This window comes from Myodes glareolus, chromosome X (genome assembly GCF_982192425.1).
Source record: "Myodes glareolus chromosome X, mMyoGla1.1, whole genome shotgun sequence".
In the NCBI taxonomy this organism is placed as follows: domain Eukaryota; kingdom Metazoa; phylum Chordata; class Mammalia; order Rodentia; family Cricetidae; genus Myodes; species Myodes glareolus.
This window is the reverse complement of record NC_142053.1, coordinates 76,402,505-76,424,920: the sequence shown is the minus strand read 5'-3', so window position 1 is coordinate 76,424,920 and position 22,416 is coordinate 76,402,505. Positions and strand designations below refer to the sequence as shown.

The 22,416-nt window shown below is 37.2% G+C and overlaps 1 protein-coding gene across 14 annotated transcripts in view; it reads left to right on the top strand.

Annotated features, from left to right (window-relative positions):
* Positions 1 to 21,987, top strand: part of Gpr174 (G protein-coupled receptor 174) — a 34,730-nt gene extending 12,743 nt beyond the window's left edge. For 9 of the 14 annotated variants that reach the window (XM_048417653.3, XM_085685112.2, XM_048417652.3 and 6 more), the window contains one exon: positions 18,616 to 21,987. In XM_048417653.3, the coding sequence (XP_048273610.1) occupies positions 19,171 to 20,178 (1,008 nt within the window). In that variant the 5' untranslated portion in view covers positions 18,616 to 19,170 and the 3' untranslated portion in view covers positions 20,179 to 21,987. The remainder of the gene's footprint in view (positions 1 to 18,615) is intronic. The other 5 variants (XM_048417658.3, XM_085685113.2, XM_048417654.3 and 2 more) reach the window with 1 other exon arrangement.
* Positions 21,988 to 22,416: the final 429 nt, after the last annotated feature.

Below are 22,416 nucleotides of genomic sequence, written 5' to 3'. Positions count from 1 at the left end.
TTCCTATAGTACATATGTCCTCTGCATATGAATATGTTTATATTTAATGTAATGTATTTCTATATGTATTCAATTTTGAGCATCTGGAAGCAATATTCGAGTTATTGGATCCATTCTTTCTAGTTGCATATTCTCCTAAATGAGGAAAGATTTTTCTTGGTACTTTTGCTAATATAGTGAAAATTAGCAAGAAACAGGAGATATAAAGTCAGGCATCTGTACACAGCATATTATAGATTACTGACACATGACACATGATAGAATAGCCTACATAGCAAATGAGACATATCTTTTATCAAAAATGGCTATCTGTTAGCTCAATTGAAGGACTACATATGTGTTGAAAGTATTAATGGATAAAAGTTCTGGGTAATCTCTGTATTTTTGTGCAAGTATGAAATTCATTTAAACAAGGGGAAATTCAAATAGTTATTTGATAATTCCATACAGTGTGTATTGATCATATTCATATACCCTCAGTTCTTCCTTAATTTATTTCTCTTATTTACCCACCCAGATTTGTGTCCGTCACAAAAAACTTCAAGATAATTTTTTCTGCTCAATTATGCTTGATTATGTGTTATTTCACTGAAGAGTGATTGACTTACCAGGATACATTCTTAGAGAAAACTGTCTGTCTGTCTTCCAGCAGCTGACAGTTGCCTATAGCTCTATAATTTCTGCTGGAATTGTGTGCCCAATTCTCTTCTGCATGCTAGAATTGAACTGCCTTAGACTCACATAGGTGTTGTGGGTGCTGTTGAAACCATTGTTTGTATGTGCAGCTGTCCTGCTGTGTCGAGAAAATATGTATCCTTGTTGTAATCAGCCACTCTTACAGCCTTTCTCCTTTTCTATAATTAGTCCTGAGCTTGTGGAGGGGGTATATGTTTCTTTTAGGGCTGAGCATTCTGCACTTTGATATTCTATGCATGTTGGCAAGTTATGGTTCTCTGTGTTAGTCACCATCTACTACGAATAATCATAAACTCCTCTGATGACTGTTGGGAGATGTATTAATCTGTGGGTATAAAGATCAATCAGTAGAAGTCAGTTTAACATTGTACCCATTTAGCAGTTTAAAAATAGTAGACTTTCCCATGTGGCCTACGACCTGTCTAGCTATAAGTTCTTAGACAGACAATAGTACCGGGTATGGTTTTTGTCTCATGAGGCAGGCCATAAGTCCAATCAGAAAGTTGGTGGTTGCTCCGGTGATGGTTATAACCATATTAACATCAATGGGTATGTCTTCCCCAACCAGTCATTAATGTAGTTCATAGTGTTCACAGTTTACATCGCTTCCTGGTAGCTTGCATGGCACCATCTCACACTACGAAAGCTAGACAGTAGAGGTGAAGTTTCCAGGTCAGTACCAACTTGATATCTTCATGTCCTATGATTCAACCACGTGATATCTTCAGCAATATCATCTTACTGTTAAGTTCTGGAGGAAAACCAAGAACAACGGCAACAGTTTGTAATGTTTGATGGTCTATTTGAGCTCAGTGGCCAAAAACTTTCCTATAGTAAGGAATTGAGGGACAGGGGAGAGACCTCATATAGGATGATACCCCTACTAGCAGGTAACAAAAAACCCAATGATTGGTATTAGTTACTTTTTGTAGTTGTTGGCCACTGCATATATCTACAGTATCAGATTTCCATATATTTATTTTTGAAAGATCTTTGATGTTATTATCTCTTCACACTCCCTCTTCTGTCCTAACCTCTATTCCCAAACCCCAGGTTAACCTTCCTCTTCCAATATTCTCTTTTAACACTTTATAGAAGTGCATTCTACCTTCACTCCTTTAAAAGTCCTTCTCCATAGCCCCTTAGTAATTTCCTGACCTCTATGGGTATTCCTAGTGAAACATATATATCTGAAAGAAAACATGTGATGTTTGTATTTCTGGACCAGGGTTATCTCACTTAGAATTATTGTTTCCAGTTAGAACCATTTACTGGAAATTTCACAATTTCCTTTTTCTTAATACCTGAATAATAGCCAAATGTTTAAATACACCACAGTTTTATTACCCATTTATTGGTTAATAGACCTCCAGACTCTTTCCGTTTAATGGCTCTTATAAGCATCAATAAACATGGACAAGCAGGTATCTTAACAGTGAGACATGGGGTCCTTTGAATATATGCCTAAGAGTAGTATAGCTGCATCATATTAGATCTATTTTTAACTTTTTGAGGCATCTCCACACTGAGTTGTACAGTGTTAGACCAGTTTGTGGCCATTGGCAATGAATTAGTGTCCTCCTTTCCACACATTTGGGCCAGCATTTGTCATCATTTTTTTAACCTTAACCATTCTGACTGGTGTGAGATGAAAACTCAAAGTGCTATTAACTTGCCTTTTCCTAATGGCTTTGGATGTTGAACATTTAAAAATGTTTCTCGACATTTTGTGTTTCTTCTTTTCAGAACTCTCTATTTAGATCTATTCTCTAATTTTTAAAATGAGATATTTGTTTTCTTATTGTATCCTTTTTGGAGTACTTTATATATTCTAGATACTAACCCTCTGTTGGGTGTGTAACTGGTAAGATTTCTTTTCTATTCTATAGGCTGTCTCATCACTCAAGTCATAATATTCTTTGCTGTACAGCCCCTTTTTGTTTCATGACGTCCCATTTATTGATTTATTATCTACAACTGAACAGAAAACACATAAAGCAATTCAACAAGCAATAAGACTCTTAAGAAGCCATTTTGAATGAAGAGTTAGATAAAATGCATGACAGAGACAAAATAAAGTTTTTATATCTAAAGTCACACTAAATAAGATATTAATGGTATCAGAGGTCTTCTCAGTTTAAAGACTTTCAAGATAGGAGATATAGATTGCATTGCTATAAAGGTGAAAAAAAGAATAACAGTACAGGAAGTGTAAAACTGAGATGGGTGAATGGAGGGTAGGATAGAGCAGGGAGAATAAGGAGGGAAGAGAAGTATTGTGATTTAAATAAATTTATTCTTAGGGTTGCTACCTGTTTTAATTTTCTAGTAATCCCATCCCATAGGTGAATGAATGCTCATATAAATTATGGCTAGAAAGATATAGAAATAAATTAATGGATCAAGGGCCAATTATACAACAAATAATAAATGTACCTGATTACTGTTTATTGTAAAAAAAATAGCCAGATTCTCAGACCTGGAATTGAATGATCACTGACATAATCACTGAAATAATTAATTGTACCCCAAACTCTCAAAGAGCTATGCTATGTATCCAGTATATATATATATACACACACACACACACACACACACACACACACACACACACACATATATATATGTTGGTAAGTGCATTGAGTCTATATGGATTAAAGTGTTTCCTGTGGGTTATACGTGCCATTAAAATGTTACAAATTAAAGAGGTAAAAACTTTAATGAAGTCTACCTAAATGAGTCTCAAAATGTCACTACTCATTTTTCATTCCAATGAAATAAGTGTTTAAAATTAACCAAATATTATAAATAATAGCCTTTGCTGAAAATACTTCTTATTTTTGTTTAATAATCTCTCCTTTCTTTAGCTTTCCATAGTTTGTAATTAAGAGAAAAAACTATAAATTAACAAATCGGAAATGAGTGCCTAAATTATATATAAACTCACCCTAATCAAAATTATGTTGACAAGATTACTATGGTATCTGGGAGTCCTGACTGGCATTCTGAATGGACAGTGGCGTATAGTTAAATATTTAGCCTATAAAGTAATTAAAATAGTATGTCAACATTTGAGTTAAATTCAGAGACAGAAATGTGCATCCTAGCATGCTTTGTGCTAGGATAATCTTGCATGGTAGATGCTGAGGATAGCAATAAGAGATCAGGCTGGAAAAAAAAAAGAGAACTAGGTTTTCAATTTTGAATTGTTAGGCCTTTGCAGTGTAGACATGTGAAAGATTTGCAAGTTGCAAAGAGATAGTTTAGCTTGAATCTGGTAAAAGCAACTATAGGCATGTCATTCTAAAACAAGAAGGTCATGTTACTTAACAAAATAAAAGGGAAGTAGGTCTCTCATGCATGTCAAAATGTTGTAAACAAAGATAAAACATGACTTTGTTCACTTCTGAAATCCTGATGGGTGTTACTGGGTATGTTACGTTTCAAAAACACAAAAACATGTATATGCCCGTGAGGATTCCGTAGTGTCTTGCTGTTCAGCTAACTAATATTCAGCTAACTAAGATTCTTAGCTGAGCTAATTTGAACTTGAAATAGAAGTTCATATTCTTTCTATAAAAACATATAGAGAAGATTAGGAAAGGACATTTTCTAGATTTCCTATAGATTTTTAATTCCAAATAGGACTTCATTAAGGTAAGTTGTAATGCATTTAGTTTTTAAAGCCAAACAAGAGTAGCACATCATGTTACCCTGATAATCTTCTCATTAATTCCCAGGGCCAAGCTGTATAGTCCACTGAAATGATGAGTGACCTAAACTGTACAAATGTCACAATCATTGCCACTTACTGAAAGATCATTTAGTCACAGAACATTATTTAATACAAATGGAAAATTCCAGTCAAATGTTGCCTTTGCATTAAATTCAAAGCCTGGCCTTATTACAAAGCAGTCATTGTGATGATATCTGTGATCCTTTAGGAAACGTCATCCCTGTCCTAGAGGAGAGCAAAATTCCCAAAACTTGAATCTAGTCACTACAAGATCAACTGTGGGAAGAAAAGTCATTTGAAAAGGACTCACCAGACGCAGTTTATCATTAATGAATCATTTGTTGCTTTCTCACACAAATTTATCCAAATCTCAGTGAAGATCTACAGTTTTGTTTGATGGCAGATATTTTATATATGGGTGTACTTATTACAGACCTGGAGTGGTACAGCATCCAAGTGAGTAGGTCATTGTCTGGGTACTTGAAAAGTGGTTACAAGGAATTTGTAACAAAAGTCTTTGTTTTAAGGTTAACCTTGGATTCTCTTCATCTTCCTTCTGCATCTGTTTTCAGAGACGAATTCAGGGCAATGAGTCAAAATTTTGTGTTTGGCTCATTTTACTGGATTACAAATGAAAACTGGTTGGTGGGAGGTACAGTAACTGCTCTGTGTGTTCCACCTAAGCCAAGCAGAGTGTACTCCACGCATAACTATTGCTGGTGGAAAGTCAATCAAGGAATCCACTCATCTTTAGTGTTTTTTGAGCCAGTGTCTATGTACCTGAGACAGTTATCATACTCACAGTCCTCCTGTGTCTACCTCCAAGTGCTGGAATCATAGGCATGTAAGCCACACACAGTCTCCCTTCTTTAACTTGGAAGTCACTTCAGTAGCAAGAAACAAAAAGATGACTGTGAGAACCAAGATAAGAAAAACAAACTTCATTAGATTTTACTAATCAAGAGGTTAAATAATGCTGATAGAAGAGTGTAGGATCACAATATTGTTTTCTGGCATGTTGCCATTACTCAATAAAACTAGGGGGTTTTGCCTTATTTTTTTCTATTGTGCGAAAAAAGCAACATGACCAATGCAACTTATAACATACATCATTTAATTGGGCTTCTGATTCCAGAGAGTACATGATGGCAGAATGAAGACAAGCCAGCAGAAACAGCTGACAACTCACATCTTAAAACAGAAAGCAGGAGACGGAATACTGGGAATGGCTGAAGGCTTTTGAAGTCTCAAAGCTTGCCCCAGTGACACATTCCCCAAACAAGGTCACATCTCCTAACCTTCCCCAAACAATTTCACTAACTCAGGACCAAGTACCCAAACATATGAGCCTATAGGCTCAGCACTGCAGGCTTGTTTGCTGAAGAAGATTCATCTGGAGTGTCATTTAGTTGGTAGTTTACGCTCTGAAATCATAGAAATCATGGTATTAGATGAAGAAGTAACTAATTAGAATCCTTTTCTCTTGATGAGAAAGGGCATGCCATCAAGATCCAGGAAATGACTTCCAGTCCAGCAAAAGCAAAGTTGTGTCACTGGGGAAACTGAAGCTCATATAAAATGATAAGATCAGTCTTGTGTACCTCCCTCCTTTACTTCCCTTAAAGCCTAATATGAAATCATTATCTGCAACTTAAAATACAAGAATGATGAGATCTTCATATTTTAGATTGATGTCATGATCTTGGGATATAATTTTCTTTCCCATGGAGAAATTTAACTGTAATTACTGAACAGTATATGTTTTGTTGGTGGTGGTGGTATTTAATCTTTAAATCTTAAACTTTAAGTTATTTTCCATTACAGTTCTTTCTGGAATAGCTGAATACCTCAGTGTCCGTTTCTAGAGCAGTGCTTCTCAACCTTCCGAATGCTACAGCCCTTTAGTACAGTTCTTAATATTTTAGTGACTGCCCCTCAACTATCAAATCATTTTTATGACTACTTCACAACTGTAATTTTGTTACTTTTATGAATTATAATCCAAATATCTGATATACAGGATATCTGATATTCAATCCCTGTGAAATGGTAATTTGACCCCCAAAGGGGTTGAGAACCAGTGGCTTAGAGACTCCTCTATTATTCTTTGCTGTTTAAAACAAAATGCTACAGAGGTTGGATAAAAAAAAAGGACTCCAAATATAAATAAACCAGAAATAACCACAGAGAAGGAAACATTCTAAACAAAAAGACTAAAACATACTGACATAGTAAATGAGCTCAAATTCAAAGACTACATAAGCTTTAGGACCTATTATATATACTCCAGAATTTGTGAGTGTGTGGAGGCATTGATATTCTTTTGACAAAGTTGTCAGGCTTGAGTTCGTGAATCCAGTTTCTAAAGGTTGGACTCTGATATTTCCAGTCTAAATGCTTTCCTTAGGGCAGATATCCTATCCTTAGAAATTAGGCACTCTGAATGTGGGTGACAGTTGTGTGATTTGAGTAGTCTGTGAGGCCACTGGCAGTGGGACCAGTATTTATCCTACTACCTGAACTGGTGTTTTGGAGCCCATTCTCTATAGACGAATACCTTGCTCAGCCTAGACATGGGGCGGGGAGAGAAGGGCTTGGTTTTGCCTCAAAGTGATGTGCCAGACTTTGGAGACTCCTCACGGGAAGCCTTACCTTCTTGGTGGAGTGGATGGTAGGTGGGGTGGGACAAAGTCAAGGTCAGGGAGAGGGAAGAAGGGAGACAGTGGGAACTGGGATTAGTATGTAAAATGAGAAAAGATGGCTTTAAAAATAAATAATTTTTAAAAATGAAGGAAGATTAGGCCCCAGTCAAGAAGTAGGAAATCCCTTTCTTTTTCTTTTTACTGAAGGAAGGCTTTTTGGTCCCTTAAAAGTCACACCATGTAGGTAGCCACCTACACACAAATCATGGCCAATCGTCGGGTGAGGCCCTGGGGACTGGTTTATTTTCCACTCCACCCTCGCTCTTTCTACCAGCCCCCAAAAGGTGGCTTTCCTCCTTTGCTTTCACAGGCTATTAATTCTGTGAAGCAGTGCATAGGGCACACGCTCAAAGAGAAAATTTTGAGAAGGACGGCAAAAAAAGTGCAAAGGGCCAGAGGGATGTGATTATCTTGGACGTTAGTTTATTTTATGTAAGCTTGGAAACTCATAACTTTCCTGTAAAAAAAAATCCCCTCATCTTGTCCAAATGCTCATGTCTGGTCTGAGACACAAGGTGAGCATTCAGAAAAGCTGAGGAAAATCCCCACAGCCGTGTCAGCACTGAGAACAGGAAATGCATACAGTTTTCCCACTGCTATGTAACTTGTGATCGCTTCACCACTTCTACAAAGTAAAAATATTCAAAAATTCGTGTGTAAAATGGAACTTGGCATAAAAGTTGGTTATCCTGTGAAAGAAACGAGTTGGGATACACAAACACAGTGTGGCAAATACCCAAGATAGTGATAGTTTTATTTGGGATAAGTATAATTTTAAATAGTTTCTTTAGTGTTTTAGAGTACCATTCAAAAGCAAGTTAATACTTGTTTTAATTGTGCATCAATATAAAAGTGCTTGAGTTCTACTGTGAATGAATTTCAAGCTAAACAGCAGTCAACAATTGGAGATTTATGAAATTGCTTACAAAAGATTATAGTAGCCTGGTGGCGGCAGTGGCGCACGGTTTTAATCCCAGCACTCAGGAGGCAGAGGCAGATGGATCTCTGTGAGTTTGAGGCCAACCTGGTCTACAGAGTGAGTTCCAGAATGGCCAGAGCTGTTACACAGAGAAACTCTATCTTGAAATACCCCCCAAAAGAAGAAAAAGAAAAGAAAAGAAAAGAAAGAAAAAGGAGAAAGAGATAAGGGTCTTACCATTAGATTATCTTTTGGTCTAGATGCTTAATAAACTGAGAGCTATTGAAACCAAATAATATTCAAAAACATGGAAGAAAGAAATAGGGACAATTTTGTAAAAACCTTGACTTTGGACTTTCTGCTATTGCTTTTTATACTCAGAGGACATGCTCTAATTTGGGTGTACATTGAACTTCCTGAAATGTACATACTTTCTTTTAACTTTTGTCAACTCTTACTCCTTTCATGTGGGGATTTATGCTTTAAACACACACTGTAGTTATTCTCAAGATCAGAATTTTAGAGAGTTGACGGAAGAAATGAGGGGGAAAAGATAGATTAACAAAGCAATGGGAAGCTCTTTAAGAACAATTGCCCTTATCATTTTCATGGATAAAAGAAGCAAGGGATTCTGGTGCGTTATTGCTCAGTGCGGGCTTGAAATTTTTGGGATTGTACATCGTCAGGACAACTTGGTGTGTACTACTTGCCAACATTTAAAGTAATTGACAACTAGTGTGTCTAAGACAAGGGCAATGGGACTCTTTTCATGCTGACTCCAAGTAATTGAGGGGACCTCTAGGGCTGAGGAACAGGAGGAGTTGTCTGCTGGCAAGGAAATGGCCTTCAAATCTTGGCAAAGACATTTGGACTCAGCTAAGTGACAGAATGACAAAGCTCCAATGGCTCCATATCTGCCTGTGTGCTTCTTTTCATCTTTCCCCCTTTCATGGAGTTGAACTGTAGGAGTCCCATAGAAGGTGGTGAAGCTTCTAGAAATGGCACTCTGGTAGAACATGTTTCTCTATAATACAAAGTCTGGTGGAACATCTAGTGTGCCTGACCAAATTAGTAAGTTCCCTAAGATAGTTAACCACAAAATCATTTTCTCAAAATATTTTCTTATCACCATGTAGCAGTTATCAAACAGCTTTCCCAGCAAATTTGTGAGGTATTTAATTACAAAATAATTTCAACAATCCAAAGGCCAGGAGATTTGCAGGGTATGCTGCTCAGAATCTATAAGAAATTGTTCTCTTCTCTTCTCTCTAGAGATGTGATCACTCATGTGATGCAATGTTGCGAGTATTTCCAATGCACATATAACTGTTGAGCCTCGCATGGTTTCAGGTACTTGTGGAGTGTTCTAGATTATCTTGGCTGGTTAGTATGCATCTAATCAGAACTCTAAAATAAACTGGTATTTCTGCATGTGATTGCCTGTAACTTGGGATTAGGTGATTTATTGTTGTTATATTGTTTTTTGTTTGTTTGTAAATGTTTTGCAGAATCCACACACCAAAATAAGATCTCTATTGATAATTCATCTTAAAAACTACAATGTGTAATTGGATGATTTGATTACCTTATATTTTATAATTTGCATTCTTAAAATGTAGACACACATTTTTATGGAGAAGAGAGTCTTAAAGTACAAGCTAATATATTATTAGATAATAACACCTTAAGTCTCACCAAAAATATACACAAGGCTTTCCCAAATATTCATTTGAGTCAAGATTCATCTTGATAAGTAAACAAAGATACCATATATCTGAAACAAACATACTCTTGAAGAATCAGCAAAGTTCAGGCAATCTTTATATTTGCATATATATATACTAATTCCCTTAATGGCTATTAAGGCCTGCGCATCACTGGAAAATTTCCACAGTGATAAATAGCCTTTGTGTCCTTTTTGGAGGAAGGATGGCCTCCCAAAATAAGGAGAAAGATTTTTGAAAAGTCTGGCATGCTACTTCAAATAAATCTCTCATTTAAATCTATGGTATGTTTCGATGCCTGCCATGGTGTGGGTTTTCTCATGAAAGAACTGTCTCTATGAAGAATTTTATGTGTTGAAACAAATGTCCCTTTTCATTTTTGTTCCTATAATCTTAGATGAAGGAGTATTTGTGTTTAGTATAGGACAATAATGAGAAATTTCATTCAACTTTTTCTACTAGAAAATCATGTTGATTAGTGAAGGGAACGCATCATTAGCTATGCTGGCAGGTAGCTAGGAAAATCTTAAAGGAGATGCTCTACTTAGGTACATTCCCAAGTTTATGATGAAATGTAGAGATGGAAATTTGCAGATAAAAGGAGCTTATACACATGTATCAAAGAAACATAATTAGATACAGTATTTTGTTCAACAAGTATACACTAATAAAATTGTAGCAATGGTACAAGAACAAAAACAGGAGTGTTGCAGGGAGGCTGCTTGTTCTTCCTGGCCTCCCAGCTAGTTTAGACATGAAATAACCATTCAGAAACTATATTAATTAAATCACTGCTTGGCCCATTAGCTCTGGCTTCTTACTGACTAACTCTTACAAATCAACACATTTCTATTAATCTGTGCATCGCCATGTGGGAGTAGCTTACTGGCAAAATTTCTGCATGTCTAACTCTAGTGGTCCATGACTTCTCTCTGACTCCACCCTTCTTCCTCCCAGCGTTGAGCCTAGCTTTCCCTGCCTACTTAAGTTCTGCCTTGTTATAGGTCCAAAGCAATTTCTTTATTCATTAATGGTAATCACAGCACACAGAGGGGACTCCCAGATCACAGGAGTATAGACTTTAGGAGTGTGTAGTCTTGACTTCTAGTTTAATTTATTTAAGCAAACAACAAGCATGTCCATGTCCTTTCTTTTTTATATTTTTTTTAAATGTTGGGACGGTAAATTTAACTACATTTGTTTCTTCCCTTTCTTTTATCAAAACCCTCCCAAATACTTCTTTCCAATCTCTTTCAAATTCATTCTTTCATTAATTGTTAGGGTATGCATATATGGATTTGTATATACATGTACATTTGTAAATATTACTGGCTCATTCTGCATAATGTTACTTGTTTATGTGTTTCAATAGCTGACCATTTGACACTGGACAACCAATTGGAGTGTTCTTTCCTGGGAAAGACCACCTGTCCCACCCACAGCTTTCTTCAGTTCTCTGCAGTTCTCTGTAGGGCTGAAACCTCATTGGCTTGTCGAAGTCCAGTTTGACAGGACCATCGATGCTGTCTTTGTTCAGCTCATGTTTGCGTTGTTATGTGGGTGAGACTTTATAGGTGTAGTGTGTGACATTACCAGGAGACACAATCTCACAGCAAACTCCCTGATCCTCTGCCTCTTACCATCTCCCTCTCCTTCCCCAGTGTCCCCTGAGTCTTATGTGCGGAAGCATTTTGTAGATGTATCCATTGGGACTGGCCTCAGCACCTCTGCATTTTTGGGGTGTGGTTTTTTGCATTCTGCTTGGCACCTTTGAAGTTTGATGGAGTGTGGTTTTCTACATTTTGCTCAACACCTCTTCATTTTGATGGGGTGTGGTTTTCTGTAGTGATCTCTGTTGCAAAGTGAAGTTTCCTTAATGAGGGGTGAAAACTGTACTTATTTGGAGGTATAAGGGAAGACATTTAAAATTTGTTGTTAGATATTATGCTTGTTTAGTTAATTACTAATTGTAAATTCTCTGTTACATGTCTCCCCTCTTACATGCTTACATTATCTATGATCACATTCTTCCACACTGAATGACGACTTTGATTCTTTCCCACTGGATTTTAGGTTCAAGAAGAGAAAGGCCACAACCTTTTTATGTTGTCTATATTTCCACTACCTGGTACCTGGCAAATTGTAGATGCTGAGTAAATATTGGCCCAGTAAATATTTGATGAGTAAACCAAGCCAAGATCTCAGAAGCTAGAGGATTCAGAAGTACACAAGACCCAGGCCATAACTTCAAGGAGTTTCTGAGTTAGTTGGAATTGGATATAATGGATCGGAGAACAAGAGCATAAATAATGCACTCATAATTAACAATAGGAATAGGAAACTGGATTATTGTAAAAAGTTACAAGTGGGATCTGACGGTGACAGCTAGCATAACAGTGTTGCTTAAACCACAGAATGTTTCAGGAAGAACAGGAAACTCGATAAAGTTGAAAAAGAAAGAAAGAAAGAAAGAAAGAAAGAAAGAAAGAAAGAAAGAAAGAAAGAAAGAAAGAGAGAGAGAGAGAAAGAAAGAAAGAAGGAAAGAAAGAAAGAAAGAGAAAGAAAGAAGGAAAGAAAGAAAGAAAGAAAGAAAGAAAGAAAGAAAGAAAGAAAGAAAGAAAGAAAGAAAGAAAGGAAAGAAAGTAGAATTAGTAGACAAAGAGCTGATGCAGGCTAAAGCAGTATCACTATCAATGCTGTCTATGAAAGCTAAAAGGGTGACATGAAGAGTATGACTTCTTTGGAAATATGTAGTCAGCCTGGTAGAAAAAATAGCAGGAGACAGATCAAAGTTTACAAAGGTACATGACACTGTTATAAAGATTACAAAGGTACACGACACTGTTATGAAGATTGATTTCCATGCTATGAAGCTTCTGATTTGTAGATAATATATAGCTTTAAAGAGCTAACCTGGAAAAAGTGAAAATAATGAAAACTTAATGTAGAGTGGAGCAGAATAAAAATAGAAAAGAAAATTGAATAATGAAGGACTAAACTTGGGGAAAAGATGCAAATTTTAAAATGGGATGGTAATAAGAATGCCCTTGCAGAAATGTCAGTTAACATAAGTAATGTTTATTAAGCACTTATTGCACACTTGCAATGTACTAAATGTATTACCTAGATTAGCACAGTAAATTTTCATATTGACTCTCCATGATTATTGTCATTTTTAATATACAGTTGTGTACACGCACAGATATTTCTTTATATATATTCATTGCTGATGGCTTCATAGATTCTGTATGTTCTCTAAAAGAAATGATGCTAAGATGAACACAGGAGTGAAGATGTTTCTTCTAAATACTGATTTTATCTCTTCTAAGAGATACCCGGAGTAGGAATATTGAAACATGTGGTGGTTCTATTTTTAATTTTTAGGAACCACAATCCAGTTTTTGCAATGTGGCACTAATTTATATTCCATCCAATAAGACAGAAAAACATTCCATTTCTCTACATCTTCACCAGCACTTGCTTTCTTTTGAATTATTATAAAAGGCCTTCTTAGTGGTGTGAGTGATATTTCATAGTGGTTTATAATTTGCATTTTCCTGGTTATTAGTGATACTAGCACCTCTCCACACACTTCTTATCTGTCATCTAAATTTCTTTATCACCTTATCAACATCACCACATGTGAACATACCTCAAAGATACCATCTCTTTTCAGAACTGGACTGTTCGCTAACATCTCTTTCACTATCAATACTATTCTTTAGAGTAATGCATAAATGTTATAATACCAAGTTTCTACATCTTCCTTTCCTGAGAAATATCAAATATTTAACATCTTTAAGCTAAATGCCTTTTAAATAAAGTCAGACCCACATTTTTAGACAACACGTGATATTTTACTTACCAGGCAATTTACTTACCAGGCAAAATAATAACAATAATTCCTTCAAGGACTGAATCATGAACACTTCAAACCACATGGAGCTGATAATACAAACCAGAAGGTTTCATAATTCTCTTTTCATTTTTATTCTTCCCACGTATCTTTAAAGTCAGTTAAATCCTTCTAGATTTCAGCAGCCTTGAGGCAACTATCCAAGTCCCTAAGTTAAAATTTGTTTACCTCAGAAGGGTCATGGGCCCAGCTGAGTCAACCTTTGGGGGATTTGATTCTCTGTTCTGGTGCTCTGCTCTCGTCTTGGATAATTAAGAGGTGACTAAATGGCCCATGTAAATGGAAATATTTAAAGAGAGGCTGGTTGCCCACTTGTTTTCACAACATCTGGGAAGGATTTGAATAAAATCACTGGCCCCTAAACGATGCTTCAAGGACAAATGCAATGCTGACTATATCAGAATCATATGGGAAGCCTTTTTAAAAACAAATTTCTGGCCATACCTAAAACATGTTAAATCAAAATCTCTGGAGGAAACACCTGGAAAGCTGTATTTTTTGTTGTTATTTTTAAAGAAAAAGTCTTCCTTACTTATAAGGATCTAAAAATCTCCTAAGTTCATGAAACAGTGGTGGAGATCAGATTTTCCAAAATCTCAACTAAGTGTAACTATTAAAATGCACATTTTGATTCTGCAAGTCCTGAGGGAAGAGCTAAGATTCTTCTAAATTTTTAAGAGGCTCCCATATTTGTTGGTTCAGACATGTTTAGTAACAAAGTGCTAGATTATTTTTTTAAGTTCCTGCTAGTTTTATTTTTTCTGCATCTTGTGGAACAGTGGTTCTCAACCTTCCTAGTGCTGAGACCCTTTCATACAGTTTCTCATGCTGTGGTGACCCCCAGCTATAAAATAATTTTTGTCACTACTTCATAACTATAATTATGAATCATTATGTAAATATCTGTGTTTTCCAGTGGTCTTAGGTGACCCTTGTGACAGGGTCATTTGACCCCCCAAAGGGGTCACAACCCAGAGAACGAGAACCACTGTAAGAGAATCTGGGGCATATTTACTCTCACTCAAATTCTTTTAAAACTAATGCATTTTATACATAGGTCTTCTTTTATTATTTTACCTATATATGATGAATTTTGATCATATCCATATCTGACTCCATCCCATCTTCTCTAGACCTTCTCAATAGGTCTCCTTCCCAACTTTATATCCTCTTCTGTTGCTTTTTAAAAATAACTCATTGAGTTCATTGAGAACTGACCACATGTGCATGTGTATGAGACCATCCACTGGGGGATGAGCAACATATCACCCCTAAAGAAAAATTTGGCTTCACCCCTAAAGAAAAATTATTCTCTTCCCCCTTAGCTGCCATCAACTACCAAATAACTCCTCATCTAGGGATAAAGCCTTCTGAGCACCTCACCTATTCATACTGAAATTCTGACTGGATTAATCTTGTTCAGGTAAACTTAGGGACCCCTAATTTCATGATTATAAAAAAGAAATTCCAATCCAGATATAGGGTACCCTCCATATGGGTTATTTGTAACATGAGGGGCCAGCTTGTTGTGGTTTCTGTCCCACCCAGTATCCCACAGCTGGCAAACCCCAAAGAAAATCACACACAGGACTCCATAAGGTTATAAACTGATTGGCCCATTAGGTCAGGCTTCTTGTTAACTCTTATAACTTATGTTACCCCATTATCTTTATCTACATTAGCCACATTGGCTCCGTACCTTTCTCAGCTGGGCAAGTTACATGCTGCCTCTTCGGTGGTCTGCGCAGGAGTGGCTGAGGAACCTCCCTGCTTCCCAGAATTCTCCTGTTCTCATTGCTCCACCCCTACTTCCTGTCTGGCTTTCCTGCCTATACTGCCTGCCTGGCCAATCAGCGTTTTATTAAAATATGATTGACAGATACAGACAATTCTCCCACACCAGTTATTGGTAAGGGAGTCTCCAGAGCACCCCAATAAAGTAACTCAGGCTTTTACCATTGCTTATTATATATTATTATACCATTGCTTTATTACCATTAGTTGCCAACTCTAATAAGACTGTGGGATCCTATTGCTGAAAATACCACATACTTTGGTTGTAAGACATAGAAGAATGTTTTTAATTTTCTTTTAGTTTTCTCTCACACATTACATCCCCACCACAGTTTCCCCTTTCTCCACTCTTCCCCATACCTTCACCTCTCTTCTCTCCCATATCCACTCTTACTCTGTTCCCCTTCAAAAATAAAAAGAGCAGGCAGGTGGGAGAGATGTCTCAGAGGTTAAGAGCACTGACTGCTCTTCTAGACATCCTGAATTCAGCTCCCAGGAACCACATGGTGGCTTGCAACCATGTCTAATGAGATCTCGTACCCTTGTCTGACCTGCAGGCATATACACAGGTAGAACAGAGAATACATAATAAATAAATTCTTTGAGAGACAGAGAGGAGAGAGGGAGAGAGAGAAAGAGAGAGAGAGAGAGAGAGAGAGAGAGAGAGAGAGAGAGAGAGAGCGCTTCCCAGGGATATCAACTGAACATGGCATAACAAGTTAAAATAAGACTAAGCATGTGAGTAACAGTTGTATGACTGGGGCAGACTGTATGGCTGGGACAGACTGCAGGGCCACTATCATTGGGACTAGGATTTATCCCTAGTGCTTGTACTGGCTTTTTGGAATCCATTCTCTTTAGAGGGATACCTTACTCAGCCTAGATATAGAAGGGAGAGCCTTGATCCTTCCTCAAAGCAATGTGCCTTACCCCCTCTGAAGAATGGAGATGGGAGGAGGTGAAGGGAGCAGGAGGAGGGGAGGGAATGGAAACTGGGATTGGTATGTAACATGAAAAAATATAGTTTATTAATAATAAAAAGTTAAAAAAGACTAAGCACAAGCCTTCATACTAAAGCTAAACGAGGTAACCCAGTAAGAGGAAAATGGTCCCAAAATCAGACAAAAGAGTGAGACACTGCTGGTCCCATTGTTAGGACTCCCACAAGAACATCAAGCTACACAACTGTAGCATATATGAAGAGGACTTAGTTCAGACCCATGCATGTTCAGAGATCCTCACTTTAGACTCTGTGATCTCCTATGAAGCCTGCTTAGTTGATTTTGTGGTCTGTGTTCTCGTAATGTCCTCCACCCCACCTCACCTCCCCATCCCAGCTCGTACAATCCTTTCTCCCCTCTTTTTTACAGGGTTCCCCTGGCTCTGCCTAGTGTTTGGCTGTGGGTCTCTGTCTGTATCTGCTTCCATAAGCTGCTGGAGGAAGTCTCTCTGATGGCAATCGGACTAGGCACTGCTCCTATGAGTATAGCAAAATATCATTAGGAATCATTTCGCTGGACTTTTTTTCATGTTTGACTCTACCCTGGGTCTCTGTGCTAACCAGTCCCTGGTTCCTACTCATCCAGATAGTGTCTGGCATGAGCTCCCTCTTGTGGTATGGGCCTCAACTTGGACCAGTCATTGGTTGACCACTCCCACAAGCTCTGCACCACCGTTAACCCAGCACATCTTGCGGGCAGGAAAGATTTTAAGTCTAAGATTTTGTGGTTGGGTTAATGTCGCAGCCTCACTGTTGGGAGCCTTGCCTGGCAATAGAAGATGGCTGGTTCAGTTTTCATATCCTTTATTACTGAGAGTGTTCACTAGGGTCACTCAAGGATTCCAGGTAATTTCAAATCACCCCCCAAGTGCTTCCTCCTCCACATTCCAGTTGTCTGTCTCAGCATTCTCTTCCTTCATCACTCTCCCCCTGCCCCTCCAATTCACATCCTCACCTGCCCCAATCCACATACAAAATCAATTCTATTTTCCCTTCCCTGAGAGATCCATGTGCCCCCCTCCTGAGCCCTCCTTGTTACTTAGCCTCTCTGCGTTTTTAGATTGTCACATGGTTATTGTTTATAGCTAATGTCCACCTAAAAGTGAGTATGTATCATATTTGTCTTTCTGGACCTGGATTACCTTATTTAGGATGATTTTTTTTCTAGTATGATTCATAGACCTGCAAATTTTATGTTGCCATTTTTTAAACTCCCTAGTGATACTCCATTGTGCAAATGTACCACATTTTCTGTCTATTCTTCATTATATCCAGTTTCTGGCTAATATGTATAAATCTGCTGTGAACATAGTTGAGCAAGTATCCTTGTGGTAGGATGGAGCAGCCTTTGGGTATATGCCCAGGAGTGGTATAGCTGGGTCTTAGGTAGATCAATTGTAAATTTTCTAAGGAACCACAATATTGATTTCCATAGTGATTGTACAAATTTGCACTCTCACCAGCAATGGAGGAATCCTCCTGGATAGCCAGCTTTCCTTGTGTCAGGTGCTATTATGTAGGCCTCTGGAGGAAAAAAGACATCAATGATTTTCTCCAGTACTAGACACTCTATGCCGTAATACTAACCTGACCAAAAAGATGTGCCTACTGATGTTATAGTTGCACTAATGTTAAGGAGATAAACAAGTGCATTCTGGTTGTGTTTGAGGCCTACTCCACAGAAGAAAATTCATGACTGACATGGTAAACTTTACCAAAAGCCTCTGACTAGGAAGGTCATCAGTCCTAGAGAGGAATCTACTGTTTTGTTTTGCTAAATGATCATGTTATCAAAATGCCTTCTGAATATTTGTTTATACCCACAGATCTGTGCTGTTCTTAAATCTTGTTTTTGTAATGGGAAACAATTAATGCAGGACCCCACAACTGACCAAAATGCTAAGAATAAGTGACTGTGACTTCTCAGCCCTATGCAAGATATCTATATTACCCCATACAGTGAGGCTCAGGGGATATCATTGAAAGAGAGAGTAAAGAATGCAAGACCTAGAGTATGGGGAGTATGGTCTACAAACACTGGCTTTTGTACGTAGCAAGGCCATCAAATGCAGGGATTTTCTCATTTAAAAATGCCATGTATAATGGGCTTATTTTCTTTTACTTACAGGTTTGTCTTTTTATTTCCTTTCTCTTCTTAAATTTCAATACAGATCTGAAAAGGTCTCAGAACAAAAGACCCACCAAAGTTAATCATCTTGGGATAGTGGCAGACACACTCTGCACTGAAGCAAACCTCTCTTCTGTGTGAGCCAGGCTGAAACAACTCCCACAAATATCCTTCCAAACACCTGTAATGATTATCGTATGGGAATTTGAGAAGTTGACAGATGACATAGTTCTGAACCAAATGGGAGATATCCAAGTGCCATGATGTCCTTGAAGGCCTTACTACAAAATAAACAAGAGGAGAAAATGTTAACAATTCATATGTGCTTGCACACTAGAATTCTGTACTTGTTGTAGACAAATCTAAGGCAAACATACAAGCATTTTTTGAAAAGTTCCCAAATCATATGTAGAGGCTAACAATTGTGGCAAAACGTTGTTTTATACTCTGTCTTTCTGAGCCATTGACCAGTCATCTTGTAGGAGGTATAGCTGTTACTTATGAATTTAGATTTTGAATGATCATTAGACAAAGACAATTTCTCTAGAAATAATCATGATTGCTAATTATACATGTAACAAGACTGATGGAGACAATACAGATTTTCGGTACTTCATTTATGCAGTGACATACACTGTCATTCTTGTGCCAGGGCTCATAGGGAACATATTAGCCTTGTGGGTATTTTATGGCTATATGAAAGAAACCAAAAGGGCTGTGGTATTTATGATAAATTTAGCTATTGCTGATTTGTTGCAAATTCTTTCTCTGCCACTGAGAATCTTTTATTACTTGAACCATGACTGGCCATTTGGTCCTGGCCTCTGCATGTTTTGCTTCTATCTGAAATACGTTAACATGTATGCAAGCATCTACTTCTTGGTCTGCATCAGTGTACGAAGATTTTGGTTTCTCATGTACCCCTTTCGTTTCAATGACGACAAACAGAAATATGACTTGTATATCAGCATTGTTGGCTGGTTGATCATCTGCCTTGCCTGCCTACTTTTTCCTCTCCTCAGAACCAATGATGGTACCCCAGGCAACAGAACCAAATGCTTTGTGGATCTTCCTACCAGGAATGTCAATTTGGCCCAATCTGTTGCCATGATAACCATTGGAGAATTGGTTGGGTTTGTTACTCCTCTCACGATTGTCCTGTACTGTACGTGGAAAACAGCTTTATCATTACGAAACAAATACCCCATTTCTCAACATCTTGGAGAGAAAAAGAAAGCTTTGAAGATGATCCTGACTTGTGCAGGGGTATTTCTAATTTGCTTTGCACCTTATCACTTCAGCTTTCCTTTAGATTTCCTGGTTAAATCCAATGAAATTAAGAGCTGCGTAGCCAGAAGAGTGATTCTAATATTTCATTCTGTGGCCCTGTGCCTGGCAAGTCTGAATTCCTGCCTTGACCCAATCATATATTATTTCACCACTAATGAGTTTAGAAGACGTCTTTCTAGACAAGATTTGCCTGATAGCGTCCAACTCCAGACAAAATCATATAAAATTGTGAGTAACCATACCACATCTACAATGGCAACTGGACTATGCTAAATAAAACCCAAAACTAAACGTGGCCTAGAATGAAAGTACCAGAACACAGTTGCAATATCCCATCAACAAGGCAGGACTCACAGAAAACAGTCCCAACTTTTAAGTGTGTTCTATATTACTTACATAGAGAATACACAGAACCTATTGAGAACATGTTTCATCATTTTTGCTGGTGTATGACCAAGTTCTTAAGACTTAAGTGATAAAATTTTGATGTCACTCTACGCACATATGCTCTGAGCTATAGTCATCAGCTTTATCTGTGAACCTAAGTCACAAAGGGATTACTAGCTCAAGCTCCCCTTAAGTACTGAGTTTTCTAATCTCAGATGATGAATTCATCAGAGGGAGTGCAAATGTCTATTTGTAGTAGCAAGCACAGTTTGCATTTCAACAACATTTGGTTATGTTTAAAGTGGGATGAACAGTACTTTACATTCACATAACATTAAAAAATAGGCTAATATTTATCTCCAAGGTGTGATTACATTTCATGCTTTGAAAATTTCTATGCTTGGTTTCTTTGGTTAGTGTCAGTATGAAATATCATCTCTCACATCTAATCATTGAAAGAAGTTATGTAATCAGTCTTTGGTATATTTAAACTACGAACAACAAAATGTTCATGACACACAATAATCTTCTGTGATTGTATAAAATGCTACATTGACTATTCCCAGGGCAGGTAGTTTTTTAGAGACAGCCCATTATGACTCAGATGGCCTCTAGGCTTAAGAGAAAGGAAACAGGTGACAATCATAGTTCTGGCTCTCTTAAACTAGTTCCAAAGAACACTTTTGGAAATATATGAACCTGCCTAGTAGAGGGACTTTTTTCATTGTGTTTTAGAATTACATTGAGGAAATCTAACAGGTTGCTGCACTTACTGAGCCTACGGAAGAAACAGTGCACCAATTATTCACTAAGCTTGGGCCAGAGTGAAAAGATGATACAAAGCGAAGTACATCTCTTAAAATCAGCACTATTGTCCTTCATTCCCCAAGCTAAGTGGTGTCTGTCAACATATCTACACAAGCCAGAGTAGGGCTTGAAGACACTGGTCATGTGGACCTTCAAGTCTGTATGTTTTTCATTTATAAAGCCTACACAGATTACCTCTCAGAAACTGTTGAAAGCAAATCTTTCACCTTTTGAGAAAAGTAGACCTCATTCCAGTAGCCTTAGGCATGCCTTACAAAAGCTTTGCCTATTACCTACTTGGTAGTAGTGAGCAGGAAAAACTGGGGTTTGTAGATGTAAGTACTAGAATGGGCTAAATCATGCTATACATTAGAAATGAGATTACTTTTAAAAGTGTTTGAGGAAGAAAATGGAAAGATAGCACACTCTTCTTTACATTAAGAAAAAATGTAGAAACCAAGCAAGGATTTTTTTTTCTTTTTTATATCCAGAAAAAAGGATGGTTTTAGGTATATAGTTAATTATATGTTTGGGGAAAACTGGTTAAATCATCGTGAATTTTAACTCCTAATATTACCAGAAAACTAAAATTTTGTCTGAGAAAGTGTAGATTATACTTGTACATGTTTATGAAAATAACAATGGATTAGAAAAATGACTTTGGGCTGCTAGCAACAGTATATTTATGTATTTCCTAGTTATTCCTTGTAATGTATATATGTTTTGGTATATAAAATAAGTGTTAAATTTTGTTTTCAAAAAAACTGTAAGTGTCTTTGGTCTGTCTTAAAGTGATTTCTGTTTGAGTGTAATTTTGTTTTGTAACCATTTGTGTAACTACGAAACAACTGTGGGTGCTTGGAATAAAACTCACTCATTATTTCTACACTTCCTTTTTTGTAGCATGGATTATACTTCTTAAAGTCACTTTGGAAGATCACTGTTTGAACTTTTTCTAACATTGATTTCACAATAATCATACTATTTTTTAAAGGAGAGGAAATATTTCTAGTATATTATTGATAGTCTTGGAGTGGTTGGGGGTATAGCTAATTTGTTAGGCAGTCCTTATGCATCCTTTAGGTAGAAGGCAAGTTTGTAATGATTGTAAGTTATTTATCTCCTCAGACATGCTCATCTAGGTTTGTATTCAGCATCCGGTTTTCCTGATTCTTCATCTTCCTCATCAATATATTTGAATTTTGCTTTATTCCCTTTCCTTTCTGATCAACTTATTCACAATAAGGTGCTAATTATTAATGTTAACTTCATATTAACTTACCAAGAAATATCTGAAGTTCATACCATGTGAATAGA